We start from the raw sequence: 27959 nt of genomic DNA, 5'->3' as shown, positions 1-27959 counted from the left end.
GTTTGAAGGGTGTATTATGTTTGAAAATTTGTTTTAATGTACAGTTTTGAGTGTTTTGTGTTTTAAATTGTTTGTTAATGTTTTTGTTTTGAAAACAGAAAACAAAAGATAAATAAATTTTTTTAACAAACATAAGCTTTGCCCAAATTGCAGATCATCATTTGTAAGAACTAAGAACTCTCATTTCCTGTAAATTATGGCCAGAATAAGGAAAAAGAAAAGCTTGTACATACAAAGAGAAGTTCAATAATCAATTGGTATCTCCAAGGTTGGAACATAAGCAACCTTTGTGTAAGGCATATTACTGAGGTGGAGAGAGAGAGAGAGACAGAGACAGAGAGGAAGCAACATGTAGTCAGATTAAAGGATAAAGTTCCTCTGCTTCCACTTTAAGTGAGAGATTACACACCAACCAGTCACCGACACCACTTAAGCAGATTCATAAAGGCAATAGATTGCATAGCTCCTTGTCATATTGCTACTTTATATACTCTGTACTTGCAGTAACAGAGGAAAAAGAGATTTATTAGAGGAGTGAAATAAAATGTAGTTTACTTACAAAAAAATAAATAATAAATGTAGTTTGAGCAGTTCCCCTTGCTATACTGTACATTCAAAAATCAAAACAACCACCTTGTTGCAGTCTGTACAATTATGTCCACAAATCCATTACATGTATGTCACAAGCTCATAAATCAAAATTACTTTAAGATAAATATATCAAAATCTTGAACAAATCCCAGCTCCATTGTAATTGGTTCACTTATCAGACAGCATAAAGCCTTACAACCTGATTTATTTTGGCTCGGCATACAGGGCAAACACCTTTCTTGGCTTTGATCTCATTCAAACAAGACATGCAACCAGCCATATGACCACAGGGAATGCATGCTCCCTCTATTGGAGCTTCCCAACATATCACACACGAGGAAGAAGTGTCTTCATCTTTCACATCATTTGTTACAGAACCTCCATCCTCTTTGGCTGGAATGAACCATTCCACTGGGCTGAAATCAATGGATGGGTAGTGGATTGGCCCTTCGTCCAAAACCTCATCAGGAATAGGTGGAGCAGATGGAACCGAAGCAGATGAAACGGGTGTAGAAACGTCATTGTTTGTGGGAACAACAGGGGAAACATTATTGTTGGTTCGTGCATGTTGAGTTGGATGGCCAACTGGCCCGGAATCAGGCAAACCCCATCCATTGTAGTCTTGTTTTGGTGGATTATCCATCCATACATTGCTGCCTGCAACCTCAATTGTAGTTCCTACAGTCGTGCTCCACCCATTGTGACTGGAATTCCCCGCAGAATCTCCCCAACCATTTGTGCGAATTGGTTCAGAGCTCTGGTGAGTATTTGGAGGAAGTGGTCTATCCGCTGCAGGAGACTGAATTGAGTCATTTACCGCCATAGCCAAGTCAACAGCTTCTGCATCAGTTTGAGGTGCAGCTTCTGGAGTTGAGGTTAAGGTATTATAAGGCACTGGGCGAGGCATAACCTGAAAAGTAAAGAGCTTATAACATACACTAAGTAGTGATCTCGTGAGATCTTTAGGCTCCAATTAGATCTTGAAAAGGATGGAGCAAAAGAAATCATTAAATTGCTTCAGGTTCCTTCTCCAAGTACTTCTACACTCCCATTTACTTCCTATCTTCTAAATATCCAACCCCACGCTCAAATAAACAAAAAAGGATAGTATCGCTACCAATTCTTTTGCAAAAATACACTAAGAAAGCACAGCATACAAAAACTTTTCTAAAGCATAAGTTTCCCCGGTTCCACAGGTCTAAACAAAGAAAACCCTGGAGTTCTTTCAGAACAAATTGTAAACCAAAGATGAATTTCATAATCCATCAATGCTTTCTATTTACAGGAAGATGCTCACGGTGCAAAACAAAAATAAAGAGTTCAGATTTGAGTATAACCAACTAGGGGTGAGCTAGCCCCCACGCCCCATTGTTTGGTTCAGAAGAGATTGGACCAAGCTTACTGTTATTTTTCACGCTGGGCTGATTTTGGTAAAAGAATGAGCTAGAACTAGAGTTCATTCCAAACCTGGGCTAGGGTTAGCTTACCCAAGAGGAAGCCCACCCGATTTATCAAGGATATCTATGCATGGTATCCTTCTAGATATCTAATAAACATTAAATTGGTCCCTTAGATCACAAAAATTGTTTTGGCTTGCTGGTCACGAAACATAATACTAACCTAAAAGGCTTGGGGGTCAAAACACTTTGCTAACCTTCATGAAAATCTAAAACACTTTGATAGCATTACTTCATAATTAAATCTATCTTAACTTTTAGTTGTATTAATTACAGACAGCCCAAACCCGGCCCGAAGCATTTCCAAACACAACGGGCTGAGCTCAGGTTGTACACTTCAGAACTTATTTTGGGTGGGGCTGAGCTTGATGAAGATTTTTAAACACAAGTAAGTTTCCCCTGCACACATCAGAAGGCTGAGCTAAGGAAAGCCTCCAGCTAGCCCAATTGACTGATCTATAGCCAACCCATCATCCTTCCATAAAATTAGCTACCATTAATGTGGAAGTAGATTATCCCATAATTAAAGCTATCAGCAATTTCTAGTATTCAAATTAATTAGTCATTACCACGTATCAGAAGAACATTTTTAAAACGTACTCCATTTCCTATCATTTTAACTTCAAAATCCACATGATCATGCAGTACATGCTTATCTTGGTTAAACCAGTGCCTGAAAGAAATAACAATATTTTTTAAACCATACAGGACAAATTATCCTTAACAAGCCACTATGTTACGGACAATACACTTTAAACATTTTACTGTGAGCAGGCACATGGTTTCCATTTCTCTAAGTAGTCATCCATACCAACAAATTTTTTTAAAAAACTGCTTCCTATCTTGTATGACCTGAATAGTGGCAAAATGAACAGACCATAGAGTTGATCTACAATCTGTGAACACTTTTTGATGGCGTACCTGAGGAATTCCTATGCATGCATTATATAATTGTTGAAGTTGCTCTTTATCACCCTCGATGGCAGATGCAAGTTTATACCGAGCTTCTGAAAAGAAAGATATGATCACTAGACAGAAACAGCTCAACAAGACAGAAAGGAGAACAGACATTAAATATATAGTATTACAAAACAAGAAGAGTAAAATGGTGTTCAGTAGAACATGTCTCTTTACTATTCATAGTTTAACTGTTGCAGACTCAACTAACAATGATCTAGGACATCCACCTCAAACAAGTAAAAACCATGTTCTATCAATTTAAAGTTGCTAAATGAGCTTATCATGATACCCCCTTTTCCACTTAAGAAAACCAATGATAAAAGGAGACTGTAAAATCAGGAGTCAACAAAGAACATTAAAACATTTTTGCAAACATAGTATAGAAATGTTGATTTAACTCTTTACACGCTTATTCTAGCTTCTCTGGCATTAGTTACCAACTAACATTATGGCATTAGTTAGTGGGGGCAGAGAGACCATCAGAGTGGCAAACACAGTAGTTAGACATATATGGTAAGTGAGGTTTAAGACTGCACTATAGAGGTCACATGCCATATGTTCACCGGGCTACAACACTGTTTTGCTCGAGACCCATATGTTCACCGTCACATATATAATATAATGGCAATTTGTGAATAACTCATATTATATAATAATGTCATAGGAATGACTTAAAAAGTATAAACCAAGAATGCAAAATTTAAAAGACGCATAATGAGATAGATACATTCCAAAGCACTGGATTTTCCACCATAAAATCAATATCAAATACCAGAAAGAAAGAAAAAGGAAAAAAAAAAAAAAAACAGATATTTTAAGTATCAATGTATCCGTCCCTAAAGCACATCCAATGACCAGTATTTTAGTTATGGGAATATGGTTGTAATGAACCGGGAAAGAGCTAGCCATATTTGTGCTATTACTCCAAAAAAACTAGTCAAGTTGTAATGTAGCTCCCCATAATCACTTACAAAGCCTAGTCTCACCTAGTAAAGAATCAATGTGGGACTTAGCATTCATAAGCACCTTTATAATCCATACACTTATTGTAGGGAATCCATCTTTCCAGTGTGTGACTTAACTCTGGGGTGTCAAAATCTCCCTCACTCAAATCTCTAACCTTCTCGTCAGAGTCCATGTCATGCAATGCCTTAGCACCACATTGAGTTACCAAGTTGTTTTGATACTATTTACAATGCCCTAGGAAAAGTGATAGCCACATATGTGCTACCACTCCAAAATGAAGAATCAAGTTACAATTGGAGCTCCCAAAAATCACTTGTAAAGCCTAGTCTCACCTAATAATGAACCAATGTGGGACCTACCCATGAACACCTATATAATCCACCTACTCAATGTGGGCAATCCATCTTCCTAATATGAGATTAACTTTTTGGGATGTAGCAATGAGCAAGTGAGAAAAGCAAAAGAAAGTAACTTAATAAACCCAGCTGACACTTCAACTAGTTACGACCTTGAAGAAAAGTAGCATGTAGAGACAACTTTGTCTACTTAAAAGGAAAGATTCAAACAGTAGAATGTTGAGACATTAAAGGCTCAATACATGCCTTTTTCACATGTTTCAGAGATTTTGAAGGATCACTACATAACAATCTCCTCTTCCCCTCAATCCATAAAAAGAAAACAAGAAAAGCTTCAGAGTAAGATGTAACGAAAATGATATTTGTACTAGAGGATAATAGTTTCATCAGGAAGAACTTACTGGTAGCCTGGTCAAATATACTAAGTGCTGGATCTGTTTGATGAAATTTGGGTTCCTCAATTTTGGCCTTCCAAAGAGCAATGACCGAACGAGGCTGTGCATCCTGCTCATTGTCATTGGTCCAAATTACAGTTCGGAAGATGTACAAATAAATGTGTAGGATATGAAAGTGAAAAACAGTTTCTATATTTTGAATTACAAACTATAAGTAATATTACCCAATTCTTGGAAGAGAGATCAGCCTAGGGTTTATCGTTATGCTAAGGTGTTTTTTTTAATGAATAATGATAATATTATTGAAAGAAAAGGGCAGAGCTCTCATACACGAAAAGTATACAAGAGAGCCAAATACCCTAAAGACTACTACAATCTAAAAAAAAAAAAAAAAAATCAAATCTACTAGTTTCTCTGAGTCAAAATTACGGCAAAGCCCTTTATGCTAAGAGAGAGAGAGAGATGCCAGCCATACTCCTTGGTACTCTCTCTCATTTTATCTTTTCTCATCATCCAATTTCGTAACAGGTTATGGCAACCAAAAAGAAAAGAATATTTCATTAACCAGAGAAATTCTGATCACAATACAATAACCAACTTCACCAATTATTTTCTGCCATACCTGCAAAGTAGAATATATGACGAGCTCCATTTTGAGGGGCATTGTTGAATTACTGGAACCAAAAGGTATAACAACAACCCAACTGCAAGCAATGAATTCAAATCAGCACATATGCACATATCTACATTGTTTTGAATGATAAAACACTTCAATTTCCCTTGGGAAGTAAAGGTAGAGTTCTATGTATAACTTGCACTTGTGATGCCCCAGAGGTGTAGGAATATTAATAGCATAATATCGCTTTTACGAGGAAAATGATTCTATGGTAAGAGCATAAAAGAAAATGCATTGATAATAGAGAAACTGGACATTATACAGACATTTTTCTTGTTAACAGTTGAGGCATTAATGCTCCAAGAAAGCCCGGACCATAAGATTCCCGCAGCCAGCCAGAGAAGTAGCAAACATGATTCTAAAGAGAAACAAAGAAAAAGTAAAACTTTGACCATGTTAAACTATACAGATACAGATAGAGAATTTTTTGAGTAATTATGACTTCTAACCTCAATGACACGAACAACATTGGCATGCCCCTTTGTTCTAGCAACATCAAGTGGAGTTTGACAATCATCATTCCTCACCAGAGCATTTGCTGAAATCGTAATCAAACTAGTTCTTTAGACATGGCCAAATAATTGTTATACTAAAAGACGATTCAAGGTTTATTTTCAACAACAAACCCAGATTAAGAGTATATGACAAACCTCCATTGGAAAGAAGTAGCATAACAGACTGTTCCAAGCCTCTTTTTGCTGCATGATGTAAAGGAGTACCTGCTTGACTCCCTGCCAGAAATTAATAAATAACAAAAAATAGTGAAGAAGATTGAATCAAGCTTGCATGTTAATAGTACTATTACCGGCTAAACTTCCATGCAAACTTTAAGTTATTCCTTTTTTATTATTTTTATTATTATAAATAACTCGTTACTGATTCAAGAATACAAATACGGAATAAATTAAACATAAACGTCTTTGTGTTATGCACAAGATATGTGTTTGACTTCCAAAATATGACTTATAGCCAATTAGCCACTACCGTTTGTAAGATAATAATCAATGACCCAGCGGACAACGTCGGACTTTCACAAGCATACCAGGACGATAAGCATTGATGTTAGCACCCAATTCAATCAGAGTTTTGGCAACATCAACCAGTTCGGGATTCAAACACGCCACAATGAGAGGGGTCCTTCCTTCTCTGTCAATCCACTGTGACAAAAAAACACCCTTATCAGAACGTTTTCCATAAAAAGACACACATAGAGCAACCACAAAAAGTTTTGTACCAAATTATCAAGCATTATAATTGACAAGACGAAGTGTTCAGTTTGAAAACAGATAAAATCAAGACCACTGCTTCCATCAGTTATTACTTGTCAATGATAAAACTCAAAGCTAATAAATGACTTCTTAGTGATTGAAATAAGCAATTCACTAAATACACCCATCTAATTTTCTTATAAATGGTGGAAGAACTATCCTACAAATCACAGCATAATTTTCCGGTGGGTTCATGTGATTAACATTCATGACATGTCCATCAGTTCTTCATTTTCAATAACCAGATTTAAACTTACCTTGTAACACAATTGATGACTATAAAAAGACTCATTTCCACAACATATCCTGACTCGACAAATTTACTATTCATGGTTATAGTCACCTTTTTGTACACTCAATTCCCATAACCAGGCTTAATGCTTCCACATGATAACTATGCGAAAACCCATTATCCTAGAATATCCTAAACTCATTAAAAAATCAAGAACAAGATGTAAATCGGGGAATTTGAAGGTGCTGGAAAACGAACATAAATGAATTAGCTTTACCTCAAGGCTAGCACCTTCTCTGCATAGAGCTTTAGTAGCTTCCACGTTTCCAGTGCAGACCATTTGATAGAGCGACTCGGCTCTGGATCGTTGGCTCATGGAACCATGATTTTGGCCCATAATTCTCTAACCGAGCAGTTTTGTCTGAAACTTAGCGTAGAAGGAGGGGTGTCTGGGGTTGTCTGAGAGGAGGAGGCTTCCGATGTTCTTGAACGTTTTTTGTTCCTGTCAAGGCTGATGTGGCACCCTATCATTGCATTTATCATTTTTCTATGGTCTTTGTGACAAATATTTCGATCACCCGTTCGAAAAACTAACGTTGGAGATGGGCTCGGCGAAAAAATAACCGAGTTCTTTCTGTTCATTTTTATCTTTATTTTCAGTAATTTTTTCATTTGAAGCAAGTCAAACTCTTTATAATATATATATATTCAAGTGAAATTCCAAAATAATATGCCTCGAATGGGCCAAATCAAATGATACAATTCAAGCAAAATAATAATATTAAAGTGAAAATGATTTTGAGATTCTGATTTTCGTACCCATCAAACGGAAGGCAGGCTGAGTCATGGTTAAGATTGATTAATTTTTTTAATTCGATGAATTTATTAGAAATTGCAAATTTGGAAACCACCCTCTTTTATTTTTTGTTATATATATAATAAATAAAATCAGTTTAGTTAGGTTATTACCCATTGGGCAGCTTGATAATTGTATTTTTCAACGTGGTAATTTAAGATAGATAAGACCCATAATTAGTTAGCCATTAGCTTTCTTAACTGAGAAGGCATGTTTGCACATGACGATATGTTCACTTTGTTTGAACAGTCCAAAGGAGTGGTTGACATAGAAAGAGGATCATTGGAGGGGTTGGTTTAAGTGACAAAAGGCTTTCTAGTGGTTTTGTGAGGGAGAGGACAAAAGTTTGAGTCTTCGGATGTGAATTAATGTGAGAAAAGTAAAAATGTTTGGTATAAAAAAGTAAAAAAATATATATATATATATATAGTAATAAATAGTAAATGATGTAATATTAAAAAATGAATGATATTATATTAAAAGTGAAAAATGTGAAAATGTTTTTGTTGATTTTTTAAGAAAAATTAAGTGAATAGTATTAAGAGGAACAAACGTGCCTCACTCATGCCTATTAATCCCTATTTACTCATAAAATCATCTACATGACCTTATCAGTAAAACCAGAAAAACCCGCAACTTGAATCTGACGCAATTTTTAACAAAAATATAACATGAAAAGAAAAACAACAATCTCAAAATCAACACCAATAACTGATCCAAAAAGACCTAAGAAATGGAGAAACGGTAGCTTCACAACTAGCACAAAGTCCTTAAGAGGCCTAGGAGGGTTTGAAGTGAAGAAGTACAAAACAAAGTGATCAGATGAGTACAATATCAAAACAATCTAAGAATGTAGAAGTGGTCTCTCCCTTTTGCTTCTCTCATGCATCACGGATCATACAAAACTCCCAGTTAGCAACTCCACAAGCTCACTCTTCTTCATCTTTGAATACCCTTTTACTCCACGAGACTTGGCAAGTGCCCTCAATTCGGGCAGCTTCAATGCACTCAAATCCCCGTGTTCACTCGTCAGTTGCATACCTCCTTTCTTATCATTACAAGGTTCATCAGTATCTGAAGTCTCACCTTCTGACAACTTAGCAAACCCACCATCTGGAAAGGTGACCTTGGGCTCGGGCTCAGGTTCAAGCTCCAACTCTGGCTCTGACATTGGCTCTGCCTCTAAGTCTGGCTCCAACTCTTGTTCAGCTTTTAGATCACTCTCAACCTGATTCTCCTCTCTCTTCTCACTTGAATTCACATGTGGCATGCTGTTGATAGGGTCCTCACCAGAATAAATGGGCTGGTATTTCACACGAGGGACAGGAGACTTGCGTCGGAAATTTGACAAAGGCCTACTTAATAAAGAAGCATCAGGTTCTTGGGCATCACTCTTCAAACTGCTATTTGAATTATAGAAGCTTGTACTCTTTCCTTCATTGTAGCCTGTACCTTTTCCTTCATTGTAACTTGTACTTTTTCCTTCATTGTAGCTTGTACTTTTTCCTTCATTGTATGGGTCATTCTGTACTGGCTGCTCCAAAGAGAAGTTTTTGTTGCTGCTGTTGCTCCTGCTGCTTCTCTTGTTTTGCTCAACTGAGTGTTTCCGCAGTAACTTAAGGAGGGAATCCACAGTTTCACTCTCTTTTCCCTGCCCTTGCAAGGCTTCGGTCTTCTTTTCTTCTTTGCTTGCAGCTCTCTCCCGAAGCTGAGCCTGGACCTTTCTGAATAGCTCGACAATTTCCTTCTCCCTAGGTCCAGGGGCTGAAGTTGCATAAAATTTCGGGGCACTGGAGAGGGAGAGCAATGGACCATTTTTCGAAGATAACATATCGGATTCATTGAGGTTATCAAAGCTCTCTCTCTCTTCATTTTGCCTGTTCCTGTTTCTAGAATAACTGTGCCTGTTTTGTCTTGAGAAGTCTGGGTTTCTCCTATGACCACTAGAACTTGCTTTGCAGACAAAAGCTGCTCCCTTGGAAGCACATTTAAGTGATCTGATCTTGACCTGTGAATGTAATCTACAGTCAAAACGAGAAGAAGAAGGCGATATAGTGGCTGCTCTTCCAGAAACGCCGGAACATGGGAGACATCGGCCATCTACCACTCCATAACCTGTAACAAAGCCAAGACCTATACATAAAAAAGGAGTACAATAATCATAGTGTGAGAAGCTTTCCTTTTTTTACTTATCACACACATCTACATGTGAGCCATCTGATGTGATTCCCATATGAAAAAACAAAATATCTTCAAAATTACAATAATTTAAATACCTAATAAAAAAAGTTGATACTGCTTTTTGCTCCTATACATATCCTTATAAACATGCCAACTAAAACGTAGCATGTCTCACAAGTTTGTAACACAACTTAACTAAGCATGAAAGCACTTTGATCAAAAGCATAATCACGTATGGCCTAGCACAAAATTCATTCTGCAAGAGGATCAAACCAATATAACTGACACTATCTAAGGCTATCAAATACTTAAAAACATTGACAAACCACTTATGCCATGTATTATATGAAAGCATACACATCAAAGCCCAGATTAAGTTATTAACTTATCAAACCTCTATAGATTGAGGGGTCCCAACTCAATTTCTTACCTGCAGGGCCACCACCCAAAAAGAAAAAATAATACTACTTAATTGAATCTAGAGAGAGAAGAAGAAAAGAAGACAAGTGTCAAGGTGATGCTCATTGATACATTACCAAGATCTCTTCATATTAAAATAAACTGAATCCTTGTTAGCAATTTGAAACTTCAACTAATAAGAAAGCAGCATCAGACTAATGTTCTGCTCTACAGATGAGACAAGTGGCATATACTTTTGACAACTATGGTCATGAAGGAGACCAAATCTCCTTACTATAAAGTGTTTAATAATGACTTTAAACTTTACAATGCTAATCCAAAAAGCTGACCCTATGTAAATTCATTCTTAGAAGCGGATTCCACCAGAAGTTTACAATTTAACCAACAAACCCAAATAAAAATGTAAATTTCTAAAAAATAAAGCAATGCAAGAGAGAAAGTGCCACACACTAATATAGGAAATGTAACATCCTCACCTTAGCCTAAGTTTAGTGTGTGGGCCGACCCAAAGTAATAGGCTTAGATGTGCGGGCCATTGATATTGGGCCTAGGTAGCTTAGTAAAAATGGATCAAAGCGCTCTAAAAGAGACCATAAGAGTTTTAAAAAATTCAATTTCATCTCTAATTATATGCATGATTTAAGCGTTTAACTCATGGTACATGACATATAGGGTAATGGGATTAAAAGATTTCAACTTAGCATAATTCTTTGATTAATAAGGGGATTTACATGTCATTAACCCTAGTTTATTAAATTAAGAGTAATGCTATATACCACACCATTATCCTACCACTATCTATGCTGACACAGCACTACCAATCCACCCTTCGATTTTTTTTTTTTTCTTTTAAGAAAAAAGGGTCCAAAGGTAAATTGGCAGTGCCATGCCAGCATACTAAGATAGTAATTGAATAGTGGTGTAGTATATAGCATTACTCGTAAATTAACCTTTTGCATAGCTTTAACCATTGGTTTATGCAACTAAAACATACCCATTAACCTTTAACCTTTAGTTTTTTAAATTAACCCTTACATGGCTTTAACCTTTGGTCTATAAAACTTTTAATGCTATTGCCCGCTAGATTATGGAAAAAAAACTTTACATGGCTTTAACCCTCGGTTTTTGAAGCTAAAACAAGGCAACAAACCATGTTATATGAAATTAACCTTTGAGGCTTGGTGAGAACCCTTGGTACTTGGAGTAAACCAATTTTCTGGAACTCTTCACCCATTTTTTTCAACTCTTCAACCTTGAGTTCAGCAAGAAAAGTTTATGTTATATGTTATATGTTATCTGAGCTCCTAACTTTTTGCTCAAACAATTTTCAAACCAACCATTTTACATTGATAAGGAATATTATTTGCCGAGTCTTTCGCTCACCCTTTGTTTTTTCACTTTTCCAGGAATTAAGGCAACCTAGATAGGAGACCGGAATGTTTAGGCTCTTTTGGGGGAAATTTGCATTCACATATTCCTTTTGTTATGCTATGTCATGATTGTAGTAATTGCCTTAGGGCACGAATGGAAAACCACTGTGACTGTTTAAATTATGTCATGACTAATTTAATGTGCTTTGAGCTTATGCTTCTGCAAAATATTTTGTTTTCTCATGTCATGCATTAAAATGGTGTACAAGTGCTCTGGGCTTCCTAATAGAGTAATAGAAACCTTGCGCCTTTGAGTCCTTAAAAACAAACCTGGCCTTCTCTGACTAGGGGTGTTACAGGAAACCTACAGACTAAAAAATGCATTTCAACGAACAGATTGTGCGCAACTTAAAATCCACCGCAGCATACACATGGGATACTCTCAATTCCCAAAAAATTTTCAAACGTATTACAACAAACTAGTCGATTCTCTCAGGCCCTTTTGGCGGCAACAACCAACATTCTCACCCACATATACACGAACAAAAGCGAGAAGAAAAATAAAAGTCTTATTAAACAATAAAAACATGAATACCCATTTGAGAAATGTTGAAATTCCACAAAAACATGACAACAAATGATTATGGACAAACCCAGAAACAGCGTTTTTACTGTCTTTTTCCTACTGTTTCAGAGGAACTAAACAGATACAAAAAAAAAAACGCAAAAAGGAAACTTTGGTTTGTAGGATAAGTACCTGGAACGTTCTTAGAAATGATGCCCACTGCTTGAGACATTGCTCTTGTACACACACAGCTTAGAGTGAGCGAGCGAGCGAGCGTCTTCAGCGGTCGCTTTGCATTTTCTGGTGTCTGAGTTTTTGTAAGTCCCAAGGCTTTGTTTGCAAAATTAATAGCACTGATAAGGGACTTGTTGGGTAATATGCGGTTTGGTTAGGGGCAAAATGGGTGAAGGAGGCAACGTATCAGGCTGTTTCGGTTTAGGGTTCGAGTTCGGGTTTGGGTTCGGGGTTGTGTGACTTGGATGTGCACCCTCCCATTTAAAATTTTTTTAAAAAAAATCATTTTTATACTTGAACAAGCTACAAATATTTGGGCTAAATGTTCTAAAGATCTACTTTGAGTTTCTGTGGTGCAATACGTCAATTGAGTTGCACACCATTTTTATCATTCATATAAAAGATAGAATCACTACGTTATTCATGGATTACATTTGGTTTTATATACAATGGAGACGAATCAATGGGGCCAGAGGGCACGGCCACCCGATTTTGAAATTATATTAAGCTTAGCCCATCATTCATGCTTTGACTCTAACGAAAAATTCGTGTTCCATTCCTCTTTGTTTTGGATTCACTTGTTTACTTTTATTCAACTTGAATGATTTAAGAAAGGCTTTTTGTGTTGTGTAATGATTCCATTGTTTTGTTTTTATGCATTTGATGGAAAAGAAATCAAGTAATTGGCGTTGTGTTGCCATGGAGAATGAGGGCATCAACGAGAAACGTTAGATGAAAATTAAATGCAATTTCATTTCTGAAAAACAAAAAACAAAATTTGGAAAGAACAGAGCCATCTTCTCCCATCTTCATCGCCCCTCGCCCCTATAGGTAGAATTCAATCCCATGTCCAAGTATCAAAATGTAGACGAAAAAAATTGGAGAAATTTGCAAAGCATGTTTTTCTGAATGAGATTGACCAACAGAGCCATCAGAGAGCACTGTTATGGCGCAAAAAAAAGGGTGTTTTCAGAACCAGATGTTACACTTCAACACTTGCTAATGGTAAGCTCATAGGCAATTAAAGGCAAGCCAAGAGGTCCAACATAAGCATCCAGAACAGCAACAAGATTCATTCCCTTCTCTGCCCTTTTGGCTAGTTTTAAGACTACAGTATCTTTCCAAAGTAAAGTAAAATATAGCCGAAACTCAATTCGGCAGAGGCCGCTTCATATGCTTCAGTTTGGAAAGAAAGACCAGCTTACCCGATCGGCAAACCCGGTCAAGGATAACAATAAATACACCACCCTTCCATAGCCGATGAACAATTTAAAGTCCTCTTTTATTTTTCCCTTGTAGTTCAAGCCAAAAAGGAAAAACAGAAATCCAATTGGAAAATTGGGAGGAAAGAACAATACATACAAACCATGTCAGTGCTTTATGTGGGGCAGAATTTTAGGCTTTGTGATTTTTTGCCATCTCATCTACATCTAGTTCGACTTGCAACACTGGTGAATCCTTTCTCATACTGTAATGACTGGTAGAGGAACACAAAAATTTCAACCATCATCAGAACTTTCTACCATTAACAGAAAGGAGTGGAAGTAAAATGAACTTGAACATCTGAGCTCACCTATTCTGCACAGGGCCATGATCCACAGCTGTTCGCAGGCAATATATTACTCTGCCAACGATGTCAGTCATGGGAACAGGACCAAATGTTCGACTGTCATTGGCTTCCTGCTATTAGAGAGAAAAAAACAAAAAATTATCCGTCCGTGCCCAAGCATTTCAAGAATCAAGTATAAGCATATTCCAAATATAATAATTGATCCTAACCACTCTGCTTGCCGCTCTCGATCTGTTAGAGAGAATAATAAAATATTGAAGAAATAAAGAGAAGGGAATATATAAATAACTGCATATATAAGGTTTAGCATGCTTCTAAATGGGTAATGTAGGGCTGGATTCAGAAATGGAAAATTCCCAAAACTACAGCATGCTAATTTTGGTTTTTTGTTGAGGGGACTGAATTTGATTGATGAAGTATGAAATGAGAATATAACTGTAAAAAACGTCGTTAAACAATAACTCTACCCCTTTAAAAAGGGACACAATTAAAACTGCAAACATTCTAGACCAGCACAATAAGAACATTACTGAACAATGCTGGATCTTACAAAATTTACATAGTTTTCGTGCCTCATTCAGCATTGCAAAGAATTACAAAGTGGTTGTTCTTGAGAAAGGAAAAATAAAAATTAATTAAATTCCCAACAGCCCAAAATGCACATGCTCTAAAAGATCTTCACTTTCAAGGCTAAAGTGAGAAATAGGCATCTTCTAACTAACAAAAGATGAAATTTAGCAATGCTTTATAAAAGACTATGCAATTGTAAATTCTAAAGTATCACAGACTAATTCTTTTATTTCATTTTTCTAGGGGAGTCTCTTACTCTCATTAATCTCTCTTTCTTTACTTCTTTAGGGGGATGATGCAGATCTCCACCAACAGATGATAGAGCTTTTTTCTAATAGAACGAAATGACAAAAAGATGAAGTGAACTTGGAAGCATTGAAGAACAAACCAAGAGAAAATTACATAAGCTCCAGTTTATGTGAGCTTGTGTGCATGTTAAAAGCATAGAACCTAGAAAGCAAAGTATAATAGATAATATTTCTTCTCTCACCATGGACTTGTGTTTTCAGTAAACACAATTCTGTAATCAGCCAAAGAGAAAAATACACCTGAATATATATATATATATATATATATATATATAAACACACAAATATTCCAGAATCTAAATCATGAACTGAATTGTCCCTTAGCTCTACTTATGAAGTACCAAGTAGAAAAATTAAATTTCCTCCAATATTTTCTGATGGAAAGTTTCAAAATTAGAACCAGTACCAGAACACAGTATATATCATAGATCAAACACTAGGTTTCTTTAGGTTCTTTATCTAAAGACTTGACGTTTCTGAATAATTCAATGCTAGTCCTGTAAGCTTCCTAGTAGAAAAGCATAAAGACGAGAAGCACTGAAATTTGATATGTGGAATTATCTATTACTATTTTACTTTATTGCTTGGAAGCAGAGTAATATTCTCTCTCTAGCTTATTTGCTTTTCTGATATCCATAACATGTAGAAAGAGAAGTAGGATAATCCAGTAACAAACCAGACAATTTGTCTGAATATAATGATCAAATTACTAAATAAGAAAGTCCCATCTACCTTAGGCTTTATGTTTTCATTGTCAGCCAACACCCAGCACTGATCCTTTTCAAGAACAAAGGGCTCATCTTTTTCATCCTTAGAGACCATTTCATACCCTTCAGTAGCAGCCAATCTTCTGACTAGATAGTTATCCGACTTCTGGGGGTCCTTCAACAATATAACATCTCCAACAAAAACACGCCTGTCAAAGAAACATGCATGCTGTACATGAAAGTCAAACAAGAGATATCAAGATTGAAACGTCCTACCCCAAGGACACTTAATATTGTCCGCTTTTGGCTCTCCCAAACCTGAGTTCCCAGTAGGTCACCCATACTGGTACTACTCTCGCATAAGCTTACTTAATTACGAAGTTCTGATGGGATCATGACCATTACAGCTTTACAACGTGTTGATGTCAAAAAGGGTACGAGTATACATATAAGCACATCCTCATTCCCAGGCGATGTGAGATGCCACAAAGACACTAGACGACCAATGTGATATTAAGACAAACCAAAAGTGTGGAAAACAAAGGATGGCAGCATCATGGAACCGAAATATAAGCTATGATTTGTTAGCTTCTTCCCAAAGTCATACATATAGACATGTTTGTTAATATAAATCACATCATGTACAAGGAAGAATAATCACAGAGGCCTTATCCAAATTATTCGTCTCAACTCTCAACAACACAAAATATGCTTTCTTTCCAACACGTGGGAAACCTATGAAGCAAACCTTTTTCACATTAATTTTTGAAAATCTTCGCATGTGATATAAAGAGTAAGAACAAAATGAACATTTGAACCTGGAGTAGACCTCAATTTAAGAAGGTACCATCTCTGTTTCAAATTGGGAAGCTGTTCAACTTTCCAAAGTTTATAACAAGTCTCATCAGTATCAGGTTACATCTGCAAGCTAACCAGCAAACTAAAAACTGTGCCCATTGTTTGTAGGGATGAATCTTCTATGTGACATATGCTTTAACACATTTAAGGAGATAAAATCCAAAAGTATCATCCTTAAAAAGGAAAAGTTTCATAAACTTGTTCTAATTGACAACAACTCTCCCAGAAACTATGAAACAATTTCCATCCATATGTATTCCCAGAACTTTCACCAAATTTCCAGTGTTGTTTCTCGTGTATTTTCCAGATCACTCAAATATAAAACTATTTGGGCAAGAGAAGCCGGTTTCAATTCATAGTTGTGAATGATAGCTGACAAGTCTCCAGCAAAATATGATCTAGTTCAATGGTGTTTAAGGTTAGAAATATGTATGCCATCTCAATATTTACTATCCTGCTAAGGTGGAAAGCATAATAGCATGAGCATTTCCCTTTGAATTCCTCATGTAATGCCTCCATTGTCCCCTTATCATTTACCGGACACAAAAGCAAATGACGAAACTAGGATAAAAAACAATAGAGCCATATTAATTTTTTGAAATTCATGTCCAATAACATTGATCAGAGAAGTGAATACAGAGCAGATAGTGTTTTAACTACATAAAAAGACTCAATTAAAGTGAGCATGCCCATGAGTAGATATTAAAGAGATTATGCATGAAATATAACCTTTTTTTTTTGATAAGTAGATTATGCATGAAATATAACTTATGATAGACATAGTGGGCTGGTGGTTGAAAATGGCTCACACTAACCTGAAATAATCTAATTTAATAATTTCTTTTTCTTTTTTTGATAAATATGAAGAAGTGAATTATAATTACACATTTTAGAAGAAATGGAACTAAATGTGATTAAGATTTCTGTAAATTGCAGCTGAATTCAAATGAAAAACATGGTGGTAGTAAGTTTAACGGATCCTTCAAAATGTTCAAGTAAGTTGGAAGAAAAATATTAGAGAATCAAGCTTGGATTAACAATTATGAAGAACTCACTGGCGGAACTACGAAATCACAAATCACATTTTAAACCCCACAGATAATTGAAATGCCTCCTATGAAGGTCACCTAAGCAATTAACAACTCACCAGAAATGCATAGTATGATAAAATTATAAGTAATGACACCGAGTATGTTCAAGTTTGTCAAGTAAATTCATAAGAAAAAATATATATAATTGATCATAACAATGGTCCAAATATGTCAACCGCAGCAATAGAAAATTAAGATGCAAACATACAGAAAAGGTGTTCTCTTTAGTAAGAGAAAGGTAAAATTACGTTGGATCTGCAGCTGGTATTTTCCGGACGAGAAGAGTTCCCCCTTCAGCACCTGTAGTAGGGGTCATTTCCTCTCCCTTATTCCAGTGCAAGTACGTCAACCTTCCCTGAAGTAGATTCTTCCAAACCTCATCGCCTACTTCTCTGTTGGATATTTGACCTCTTTGATAGTTCTGCATCATATTGCTGATATGGTCAGGAAAATCCATAGAGAAAAGAGTTTTACCCATTACCACCATTGTGCAATAAAACCCAACAACAAAAAAAAGGAAAAACAAATGAAGAAGAACCAACAAGAAATTTAAGCATTACTTGACCTTCTATTTAGCCGAAAAATTACTTCCCATTATTCAAAATGCGGCAAACCTCAAAGAGGATGCCTCAAGTTTCAGACTTGAGCCTTGGATCTTCAAAAGAGCACACCTATAAGCTAAAATTCCTAACCTAAACCCTCGCCTTCTCTTTTCCATTTTAGATTGCTCTGACTAACACTTCTTTGATATAAACATAAATCTAAGAACTTTCATCATATCCCAGAAAACCATTTGCTATTCAGAACAAACCCATAAAAAATTAAAAACTAAAAAATAAAAACTAAATACACAAATCATCACGAACCCAGATAAGTATTTAACGAAAATTGACAATTCCAATGAGAGGAACCAATTATTCAAAATCAACAAAACCCACAAGCAGAAATCAAAACTGGTAAATGAGTAGACAGGGAAAACGAAGTGAAGGACCTTCCAGCTAAGAGAGACGGAGTACTCGAGCTTGTGGGCTATGTACCGAAACCACGTTGATAGGGAAACCATTTCCGCAAACAGAGACTCAGACAAGTTCTATTTTTTGTTGTTGTTTAACTAGAGCATCAGAAGAATGCTATAGAGGTACAACTATGGGGGGGATATCAAAAACCCCTAGATTTCTTTTTTTATATTTTGGTCTCATCCATTCTCACTATTTTCATTATTTTAGCATAATTTTTTGGGTTTTTATAATTGAAGCCACTTAACTTAGTCCAATCCTTTCTCGTTAAATTTATGGTCAATCACGTAAACGTTTTCTCCCATCCTTCTTTCATATAATTTAAAAATAAAAAATAAAAAATTGGTATAGGATTTATACCTTCACCTATGTAAGTTCTATAAAAAAATCTAACGACGGATTAAAAAAAAAAATTATATACCCAAAAAAACAGGTGACAAATAGCAATTCTCATCATGTAAACAATAGGGTTGGATTCTTTTCTATCTTTCTTTCATACATCTATTAGAAAGATCATGAGTTTTGCCCAATGATAAATGACAACCTCATTGAATTTTGACCTCATAATAAATAAGTCATTTTGTCATATTTTTCATCCAATTTTTAATGAAATATTTGAACAGTAAAAATGTATCAACGTATCCAAATCTACATCACCACGTTAAATAGATGGGTTATAAAAATAAAAATTAAAAAAAAAAAATGTCGTGGAGATCCACCCTATCGCCACCCTCCACACTTGGAAAGGAATGCAATAGATGGTGGCTCTACCATCACAGAGGGTGGTGAAAATGGATCTTCACTTTCTTTTCTTTTCTATTTGTGTGTGGCGTGTGGACCCCAAAATAGTTTTAAAGTGTCAATTTATTTCGATGTGTATTTTTGCTTGTAGGCTCAAATTCCACCGCAACAAGTAATGATTAACTTAAAATATTTAATTAAAATATAAGTTGAATTTAATAATTTAATATAATATCAAAACAAGTGTATTGGATTTGAATTTTGTTTCTGTAATTTATATATCAAATCAATTAAATAATCACGCTTAAGGCTAATTTTAGTTTAATATTTACGTGTTGCGCCTTACTTAATAAAAAAGAACTTGAACTAATGCATGAAAAAATGTACTAAGATATTAATTAATAATTAAATTAACAACTTCTTCTCAATTAAATTTGTTGGCACAATTAATAATTTGACAATTTACGTGTAGTATTGTTTAACACGTGGAGAGAGCTTAAAAGCTAGAAAACTCCTTTATATTTCAACTTTCAGCATAGGATAGACGTGGGACACGTCTCCTGCTCTTAAACCGCTCGCACTATTGAGCCAATGGCAAAGGAAAAAGGATTGAAAATACCATTTTTTTTCTTTTTAAATTGTACTAACCGGATTCTTTCAATTTCCTTTAGAATGGAGAGGATACTTTTGGATTGGTACGGGCTTTATTTGTTAATGCTATTTTTAGATAGTATTTTTATTTTTTAAATAATAATAATAATAATAATGTTCTAATATAATATTGTCTAAGTAATTTTGAGTTGTTTGTTAATATTTAAAAACAAAACCAAAATGTTATCACTCAAAGTTGTTATTTCCTACGTAATACTAATATTCGCACCGGTGACACCCAGAAGCCTGAATCTTACAATATGGCTGCCAGAAGATCTCTCTTGTGATTGTGAACAAATTCTAAGCCATTGTTTGATTTCAATATTGGGAATAATGTCTGTTTATAACAGACTTAATCCGATACATATGTAACAACATCCTTCTGCTGAAATTCATCTTCCTCGACTCGCAAGTCATAAATTTATTCGCATCCTCAACCCAACAGGCCAAGATCACAAAATACATGAAAAACATAAAAACAGGGAAAAATAAAAATAAAAATAAAAAGCACAAAAATCCACAAAACACCATTGGAAGAAGGCTGCTTGATGATTCTAGCCATAAAGCAAAAAAACCACGCGCAGGTGCGTGCAAGTCACAATCCGTTGCATGGTTGCCGGAATCAGAAGCGACAGGTGCCGTTGGAAGTGGGCAGGCCTGGTGCGCGCGATAGAGTAGCGTGTGTCGAGGTGGGTCTGACAAAGGGACATAGATCGAGCTTTGAACGGTCCGATCCAAAAACCCCATCAACTCCATAAAAAGATATGGGCATGTTGTTACAACTGAATATTAGTCATGGGTTAACGGATTTTGATGTTACAAATAGGTCTTTAATGTTAGATTGTTATGTATGTATTTATGACTTGTAACCTTGTAGTTTCGGCTATTATTTTCTTAGAGCTTTTGCTATATAATGTAAGAGCTTTATGCTCGTGATCCTTCATCAATTAATGAGACTTGAATGATTTCCCCTTAAAAAATATATTGGGAATAATGTGATAAATATTGATTTTATAAATTTATGCAATTATAAGTCAGATTGTAATAAACTTGTTTTTCTTAACATGTAACAAAATTGTTTTTCTTCACTTATTATCCTTTGATACACAAACTCGATAATCTCAAAATCCCATCATCTTAAAGTCCAAACACAGTATTCTTTATTAATGCTAGAAAGAAGACTCGTATTCTCTTATTTTTCTAAAATTTATGTAACTTTTAAAATCACAATTGAATTGGAGATAGATGATTCTTAAATTTTGATATAATAATATTTTTAAAAGCCATATCAATTTGAGGTGACACACAAAAAATACAAATCTTCATTTTAACATTACTCTTTCTTTAATACTATCAATTTCATTATCTCTTAACTTGAATTTGTTATATGTTCCAACAACATCAGCTTCAAAAGTTAGACTGGTGAGATAGGCTAGACTTTGCCTTTGCTACTTCCAATTCTAGTCGGTCCATAATGAGTAGGACTAATATAAATTTTGGGTATAACTCACAATTGAAAATCGGCTTACAAGGAGATGATACCCATAAGTTTATATACGCATGATTAAGATTAAATTTAACTCACACGAGACACAGTAATCATAACATACCACCACGTTTTCACAATAGGTGTTCATAGCGGCTCACTTTATTAACACTAACCCTGATGGTAACAATTTTTATTTTGGCAACTCCACTCACTTATCAATATTTTAATCAAACTTACGGGTCCCCCACCAACCATTTCCCTTGTCACATGTTTAGCTTCTTGTGCATAAATAAGTACTTTAAATTATTGTGATATGTGAATATCTTACAATATTATCCAATGTCGTCAAATTTTCAATGCAAAAACTACTATTGCTAGCTCACAGTCATGCACTAGCTTGTTGCTTCTCTTAGAAAATTAACTTACTCTTTGCCTATATAAGATTTATGACCTGTTTGAAATTGCGTTTGAGGGGTCTAAAAGTATTTTTAATACTAAAAAAGACCGTTTGAAAAAAAATATACTCGTTTGGTAAAAAAATTAAAAACGCTTTTAAGAGTCAAAAAAGCCTAAAAATGGTTAAAATGCACTTTTAGCAAAAACTTAAAAATAAAGCTTTTGCTCAAATGCGCTTTTTGACTTAAAAGCTATATTCTTCAAACACAATCCTAAACAGACTCTTAGAGTTTGTTCGGGATTGCATTTGAGGGGCCTAAAAGTATTTTTAACACTAAAAAAGTATGTTTGAAGAAAAATACTCGTTTAGTAAAAAAAATTAAAAGCACTTTTAATGATAAAAAAAATCGAGTCTGTTTGGGATTGCGTTTGAGGGGCCTAAAAGTACTTTTAATACTTAAAAAGCCCGTTCAATGAAAAAAGTACTCGTTTGTAAAAAAATAAAAGCGCTTTTAATGGTAAAAAAAACCTAAAAAGGGCCAAAACAAACTTTTGGCAAAAACTTACAAATGAAGCTTTTTTTTTATAAAAAAAAACATTTTTTAACTTAAAAACTATATTTTTCAAACGCAATTTCAGATTACGGTAAATTGGTAATAGTGCGATCACCCGCGGCAGCCGTTGGATCTCTAAGGAAATTACCGTAAGCCCTACAAAACGGCTGGTCGCACACATGACCCTCGCCGTCTTTTGGATAAAAGTCAAGCGGACCCCACCACAATCCACGAGGCGGCCTTCCAAGCCACGCGTATCTCAGATTTGAGTATTTGACTCTTCTGTCTCTCTCTCTCTCTCTCTCTCTCTATCTCTATCTCAAAAACCCAACGAAAAACAAAAATAAAAGAACAATCTGAGCCAAGGTTTTTCGAATTCTTGATCGTATTGGTGAATTTTTCTTGTTGATTTGAATTTTCGGATTTGTTTATATACCCTATAGTTTCACTTTTCTCGGTAGCCAAACAGTAAAAAACCTTTATGGATAAGAGAATGAAAACTAATTCGCTAGCTTAGGCTCAGCTCTTATTTATAAAAGAAATTTACTTTTCTTTCCGTTTCAGGTTCATTTGCTTTGATTTTCTCGGCAGCCAAACAGGAACAATGGACAAGTTGAAGCTAGCTCAATTGGGCGAGCGTTTGAAGACGGGAGGAGCTCAAATGAGCAGAATGGTGACCGGCAAAGTGAAGGAGATCCTCCAGACCCCAACGCCGGAGTCGAAGATGGTGGACGAGGCCACGTTGGAGACGATGGAGGAGCCGAACTGGGGTACGAACCTGCGGATATGCAAGATGATCAACGGCGAGGAGCTGAGCGGGACGGAGGTCGTGAGGGCCATCAAGAAGAAGATCGCTGGCGGGGGGAAGAGCGCGGCGACGAGCCAGAGGCTGAGCCTGGACTTGCTGGAGGCTTGTGCCATGAACTGCGAGAAGGTGTTCTCGGAGGTGGCGTCGGAGAAGGTGTTGGATGAAATGGTGAAGATGATCGATAATCCGCTGACGGATCAGGGGAACAGGAAGAGAGCAATGGATTTGATTAGGGCTTGGGGAGAGTCCGAGGACCTCGCTTATCTGCCAGTGTTTCACCAGACTTACATGGTGAACACCTCGATATCTGTGTGTGTTTGTGATTGTCATTAGTTTTGTAGATTAATATTCCCCTGGAGTTCTTAAGATATAAATTTTGCTTAAATGGTTCAAATTTTCTCATCTCATCATTTACTACCTCTAAAAGATGCTTAACGTTTTCGCTGAGAAGGTACCCCTAGAAAGTCTGAAGGATCCTAATCTTATTTTATTGTATTATTTTTCATTCTGTTTACGTTTTAGGGTTTGATTGTCTTATATGTTTCTTGTTGTTGTTAATCTATAATTTCTTTGAAATATTATTACGCGATCCTTGTGAGTGAAGTTATCAATTAAAAAGTGAGTGTCTGATGGACCTTTGTTAACAACGAAAGAACAAGATATCTTGTGATTACAACGACAGATCAGTGAGATAAAAGGCACCTCTGGAATAGTTTGAGATATTTTAGTGGAATGCTGCTTGGGTGCAATCTTTTAGCAGAGAGGAATTGCGTGATTGCAATCATAGGGTGTGATTAGATGACTGTTAATTTATGCACTCAGCCATAGTTTCAAGTATATCTTGATGTAAAAGGTTATTTGAGGCACAAATGTGACTTCATTGAGTTTTTCCTGGGGATTCTATGACCTTTAACTGGAAAGCCATGTTCCATCTAACAGATGCTTCCAGTGGCCTGCATATTTTCCACCAAAATCTCTTCAGGGAATTTTCTGAAGTGGGTGGTCTATCTGCCTAAGTATTTAGTTAAAAGCCAAGGCAAAAGTGCTCTGAAATTGGGTACATTTAGTGCCTTTTTAGATCACACCTGGACTGCTGAACAGGACAGGTCCCACATTCTGAACAGAGACAACCGAAGCATGTGGTTCAGCTTATTTTCAGTTGACTGGGATTTCAATTCTATTGAACTCTTTCATTTTCTTCTTTCCCTCCTTTTGGTAAGAAAAAGAATTTGAAGTTCAAAATAAACATGGTAAGCAGGACCCAAAATGTGTTGGCCTCAGCCTGTTGAAAGTATAAGTTATGTTCAACTTGGTTTTACTCATTAATAATAGTTCCTTTTGGTTTATTATGTTTAGTGCTGCCTGGATGTAATGAATCTTGGCACTTTGTTTTATAGCATGCCCAGTGTCATTTATCTGAAGGCACTGATGTCCTATTATTGTTATGGATGTCATGACAGAGCTTGAAAGGAAGAAGCATACCACCTCCACTTGTACAAGAAGGGAATTCGCCCCCAATGCAGTATTCCTTGGAGTCATATGTTCATCAACAGCCTTTGTCTCCACCTGGAACATACCCTATCCCTGACACAGGAATGCATGATACAGATGGTACTGCATTCCACCTGAATTATAGAAACCTATCAGTTGAAGAAAAGAAAGAATATCTTGTTGTAACTCGAAACAGTCTTGAACTGCTCTCCAGCATATTGGACGCTGAAACGGAGCCAAAACCTTTGAAGGTACTTCTCTGACTTCTAACAACAAAGCAATACTCATTGATAAATAGATTTCCCATTTTATTCAAAATTTCTGTAGTTTTTGCATGTCGATCTGTTCCTCCTATCTAGCATTAAATTGTACTCTTTACTTCATATAAATGCATAATTCTATGTTACCATACTCTGGTGATATCCTGTTCCATAATATATCTAAATACAGCCATGTTAATACAGATTGCAATCTTTTCAATGGCTACCAAAAAGATTATCATGATATGTTTTGACAACCAGACTTGAGACCTTTCTGACTAATGTGATGTTTATACATTTTCATACGATGGATGCATGTTGATAAACATGCATGGGAAGTTTTCGACTTTCCCCTGTAATCTAGTTGCTGTATAGACAGAAGATAAAAATGAGTATTGATAGAAGTTCTTGTGCTTTTGCAGGAAGATCTTACAATGAACATGTTGGAGAAGTGCAAGCAGTCACAGCCTGCCATTAAGGGGATCATAGAAAGCACTACTGATGATGAAGGGATGCTCTTTGAGGCCTTATATATTCATGATGAGCTTCAACAAGTAATCTCTAAGTATGAGCAGTTGGAAGCCGCTCAAAAGCCCGGAGGACAACAACAGCCTGACAACTCTGACCCTATCAAGTATGAGCAGCTGGAAGCTACTCAAAAGTCTGGAGGAGAACTGCCTGAGACCTCTGATGCCTCCAAGTGTGAGGAGCTAGAAGCTGCTGAAAAGCTAGGAGAAAATCTGCCAGAAAAGTCTTATGCCTCTGAGCCCAAATCACCTCCTCTGAGTGAAAACAACTTGGTGGATTCCCCTAAAGGAGACGATGCTGAATCCAGCCACGAGAAGAAAAAAGGTGATTAAGGAAGTGGGTGGCTCCTTTTTTGTGCCAATGACTCGAGCATCCGAGTATTGTACTTTTTTTTGATAAGTAAGCATCCGAGTATTGTACTTAATTGGTTAGGAGTAGTAAAATCTAATTTAAGCATATTAGTGTCCACTGAACGGTTTGTCTTTGGTGTTTTTTTGACTGTATATCTTGTTTGGGATCTTTCTTCCCAGTAATGCTAAATAACAGTCAATTATAGCTTTTTTATTTTGTTGGGTGAGTTAAAATCCGTTTGGTCCTATGATTTTGCATATAAAAAAAATGTGTTTTTAAATAAAATCGCATAAAGTATCTCGTTTTGGATTGCATTTTTTTAAATAATGGCTGTTTTAAAAATGTGGAAAAATCTACGTTTTAAAATTGTTAGTAAGGAGGTGCATTTTAAAAACATTCAAATTGTGATTTTACAAAAAAACTTAATTGTGTTTTTAAAATTGCATATTTTAAAATTAAACGTTTTGAAATTGCTAACTATAATGAACCTTTAATCGTTTATGGCTTTTTCGTGGCAAGTAGTAATATAGGAGTAGTGATATTTAGCCTACCGTCGTGCTTGAACAGTAAGTACGTCGATGTTAAAATATTATTAAAATAATATTTAAACAGTAAAACATTAAAATAAAATAATATTTTAACACTAGCTAGCGTGCTTGAACAGTGGGCCAAATATTACTACTCTGCAAAATAGTACCTCATTATCTCTCACTCTACACCCTATTTATATGATACATTGATGCTTACCCCGTAATTTTGTTGGCCCTCAATATCCAATATTATCTAGCCTTACATCAACTTCGTAATGATTCACAAAATTAGATCAGCATGTTTGGAGTTATTGAGATTTTTATTAATCATGTAAATCTTTTTAAATTTCAACTAGGGTTACGATGCTGGGGTATTAGAATTTATCACTTTTTATTTTTAATTTTATTTGTAGTGTTTGTCAAAATTAGCAGTTCAAAAAAGAGTAAAGCTATATATTACATTTTTATCTTACAAGTATCCTACAATGCTAAAATAATAATGATTTTTTTTACATAAAAAACAAATATTGAGCCACGGGTTTGTTGAGATTGCACATCAGCATTATGGGATAATTGTGAGATAAAAAGGGGTTTGTAGCGTTATTCTCTTAATAAATAGTAATTTTAAAACATAGTAAATGAAAATACGGTTTTTAAAAACGCAATGTGGTTTCAGGTTTTTAAAAACGCATTCCCTTGCCGGTTGCACAAAGATATTAATTTTTTTTTTTTTTTCATGTTTCCAATTTACCATTTTTTCCAAGTGCACTTACAAACATATCAATATTTTTTCGTGATTTTGTTTAAAAATGCATGTTTGGTTGTCGAAACCACGGGGTCAAATGTATTCTAATTTAGTATTTATTGTATTTTAAAAGTGATTAATAATGAAATGATAAAATTTTAACTATGTAATTTGAGAATAAAGTTGCAAATTTAAGAAAAACTGGGTAGAATAACTTTGGAATTTTAGATAATAATGATTAAGTAATAAAATAAGGTCTGTGACCTTGCAGACATGATCCCTATCTATGGTTAACTCAGCCTGGCAACAGAATTTTTATTTGATTAATGCTAATCTTCTTACATATTTATCATAAATATTTTATATTTTTATATTGGTTAACCTAGTTTGAATTGAGTAAATTCTAAAAAAAAAAAAAAAAAAAAATTGGAAACTACATTTTTATCCCACAATGCAGACTTAATATATCAAACTAATTTTTGGATCAATCATTGTTTTTGTTAAAAAAAATCTAAAGGTCGATTAAGATTACTAAGTCAGCATTTTGAAATAATTGTGGGATAAAAAAGTGATATATAACATTACTAAAAAAAAAAAATTACTTAAAACACATTACATCACATCAACTTAAAATATGTGTGAATAAATGAGTGTGACTAACATAATTAAAAAATGTTATAAATTATATTTTTATCGCACAATATTTAAATATTAATGTGACAATCTTAAACGACTTTTATATTACTTTAATAAAAAAACAAATGTCAA

At 35.3% G+C, this 27959-nt stretch overlaps 4 protein-coding genes across 8 annotated transcripts; 1 reads left to right on the top strand and 3 right to left on the bottom strand.

Annotated features, from left to right (window-relative positions):
- Positions 1 to 504: 504 nt before the first annotated feature.
- Positions 505 to 7424, bottom strand: LOC132166319 (putative E3 ubiquitin-protein ligase XBAT34). 2 transcript variants are annotated; one of them, XM_059577117.1, is made up of 9 exons: positions 7179 to 7424; positions 6444 to 6558; positions 6052 to 6132; positions 5851 to 5939; positions 5668 to 5759; positions 5348 to 5429; positions 4732 to 4834; positions 2970 to 3055; positions 505 to 1501 (listed from the first exon to the last, which is right to left on the bottom strand). In XM_059577117.1, exons 1-9 carry the CDS (start codon positions 7296 to 7298, stop codon positions 767 to 769), a joined length of 1503 nt encoding a protein of 500 aa, XP_059433100.1. In that variant the 5' UTR covers positions 7299 to 7424; the 3' UTR covers positions 505 to 766. The 2 variants fall into 2 exon arrangements, with proteins under 2 accessions (XP_059433100.1, XP_059433101.1); XM_059577118.1 differs by lacking the exon at positions 7179 to 7424 and having other exon boundaries at positions 6386 to 6527.
- Positions 7425 to 8429: 1005 nt separating this feature from the next.
- LOC132165571 (rho-N domain-containing protein 1, chloroplastic) lies at positions 8430 to 12604 on the bottom strand. Of its 2 annotated transcripts, none has more exons than XM_059576194.1 (2): positions 12486 to 12604; positions 8430 to 9890 (listed from the first exon to the last, which is right to left on the bottom strand). In XM_059576194.1, exons 1-2 carry the CDS (start codon positions 12523 to 12525, stop codon positions 8653 to 8655), a joined length of 1278 nt encoding a protein of 425 aa, XP_059432177.1. In that variant the 5' UTR covers positions 12526 to 12604; the 3' UTR covers positions 8430 to 8652. The 2 variants fall into 2 exon arrangements, with proteins under 2 accessions (XP_059432177.1, XP_059432178.1); XM_059576195.1 differs by having other exon boundaries at positions 8430 to 9872; positions 12486 to 12603.
- Positions 12605 to 13414: 810 nt separating this feature from the next.
- Positions 13415 to 18826, bottom strand: LOC132166159 (mitochondrial ATP-independent inner membrane protease subunit 2-like). 2 transcript variants are annotated; one of them, XM_059576933.1, is made up of 5 exons: positions 18623 to 18826; positions 17880 to 18052; positions 15708 to 15891; positions 14101 to 14207; positions 13415 to 14004 (listed from the first exon to the last, which is right to left on the bottom strand). In XM_059576933.1, the coding sequence occupies exons 1-5, from the start codon at positions 18692 to 18694 to the stop codon at positions 13923 to 13925; spliced, it is 618 nt and encodes a 205-aa protein (XP_059432916.1). In that variant the 5' UTR covers positions 18695 to 18826; the 3' UTR covers positions 13415 to 13922. The 2 variants fall into 2 exon arrangements, with proteins under 2 accessions (XP_059432916.1, XP_059432915.1); XM_059576932.1 differs by having other exon boundaries at positions 14101 to 14210; positions 18623 to 18824.
- A 3918-nt stretch (positions 18827 to 22744) lies between these two features.
- On the top strand, positions 22745 to 26133 carry LOC132166619 (TOM1-like protein 2). 2 transcript variants are annotated; one of them, XM_059577468.1, is made up of 4 exons: positions 22745 to 22844; positions 23043 to 23577; positions 24747 to 25028; positions 25460 to 26133. In XM_059577468.1, exons 2-4 carry the CDS (start codon positions 23083 to 23085, stop codon positions 25895 to 25897), a joined length of 1215 nt encoding a protein of 404 aa, XP_059433451.1. In that variant the 5' UTR covers positions 22745 to 22844; positions 23043 to 23082; the 3' UTR covers positions 25898 to 26133. The 2 variants fall into 2 exon arrangements, with proteins under 2 accessions (XP_059433451.1, XP_059433450.1); XM_059577467.1 differs by having other exon boundaries at positions 22763 to 22869.
- Positions 26134 to 27959: the final 1826 nt, after the last annotated feature.

Source organism: Corylus avellana, chromosome ca11, assembly GCF_901000735.1.
Source record: "Corylus avellana chromosome ca11, CavTom2PMs-1.0".
NCBI lineage: Eukaryota > Viridiplantae > Streptophyta > Magnoliopsida > Fagales > Betulaceae > Corylus > Corylus avellana.
Note: the sequence above shows the minus strand (reverse complement) of the source record. Positions and strands in the feature narration are given on the sequence as shown.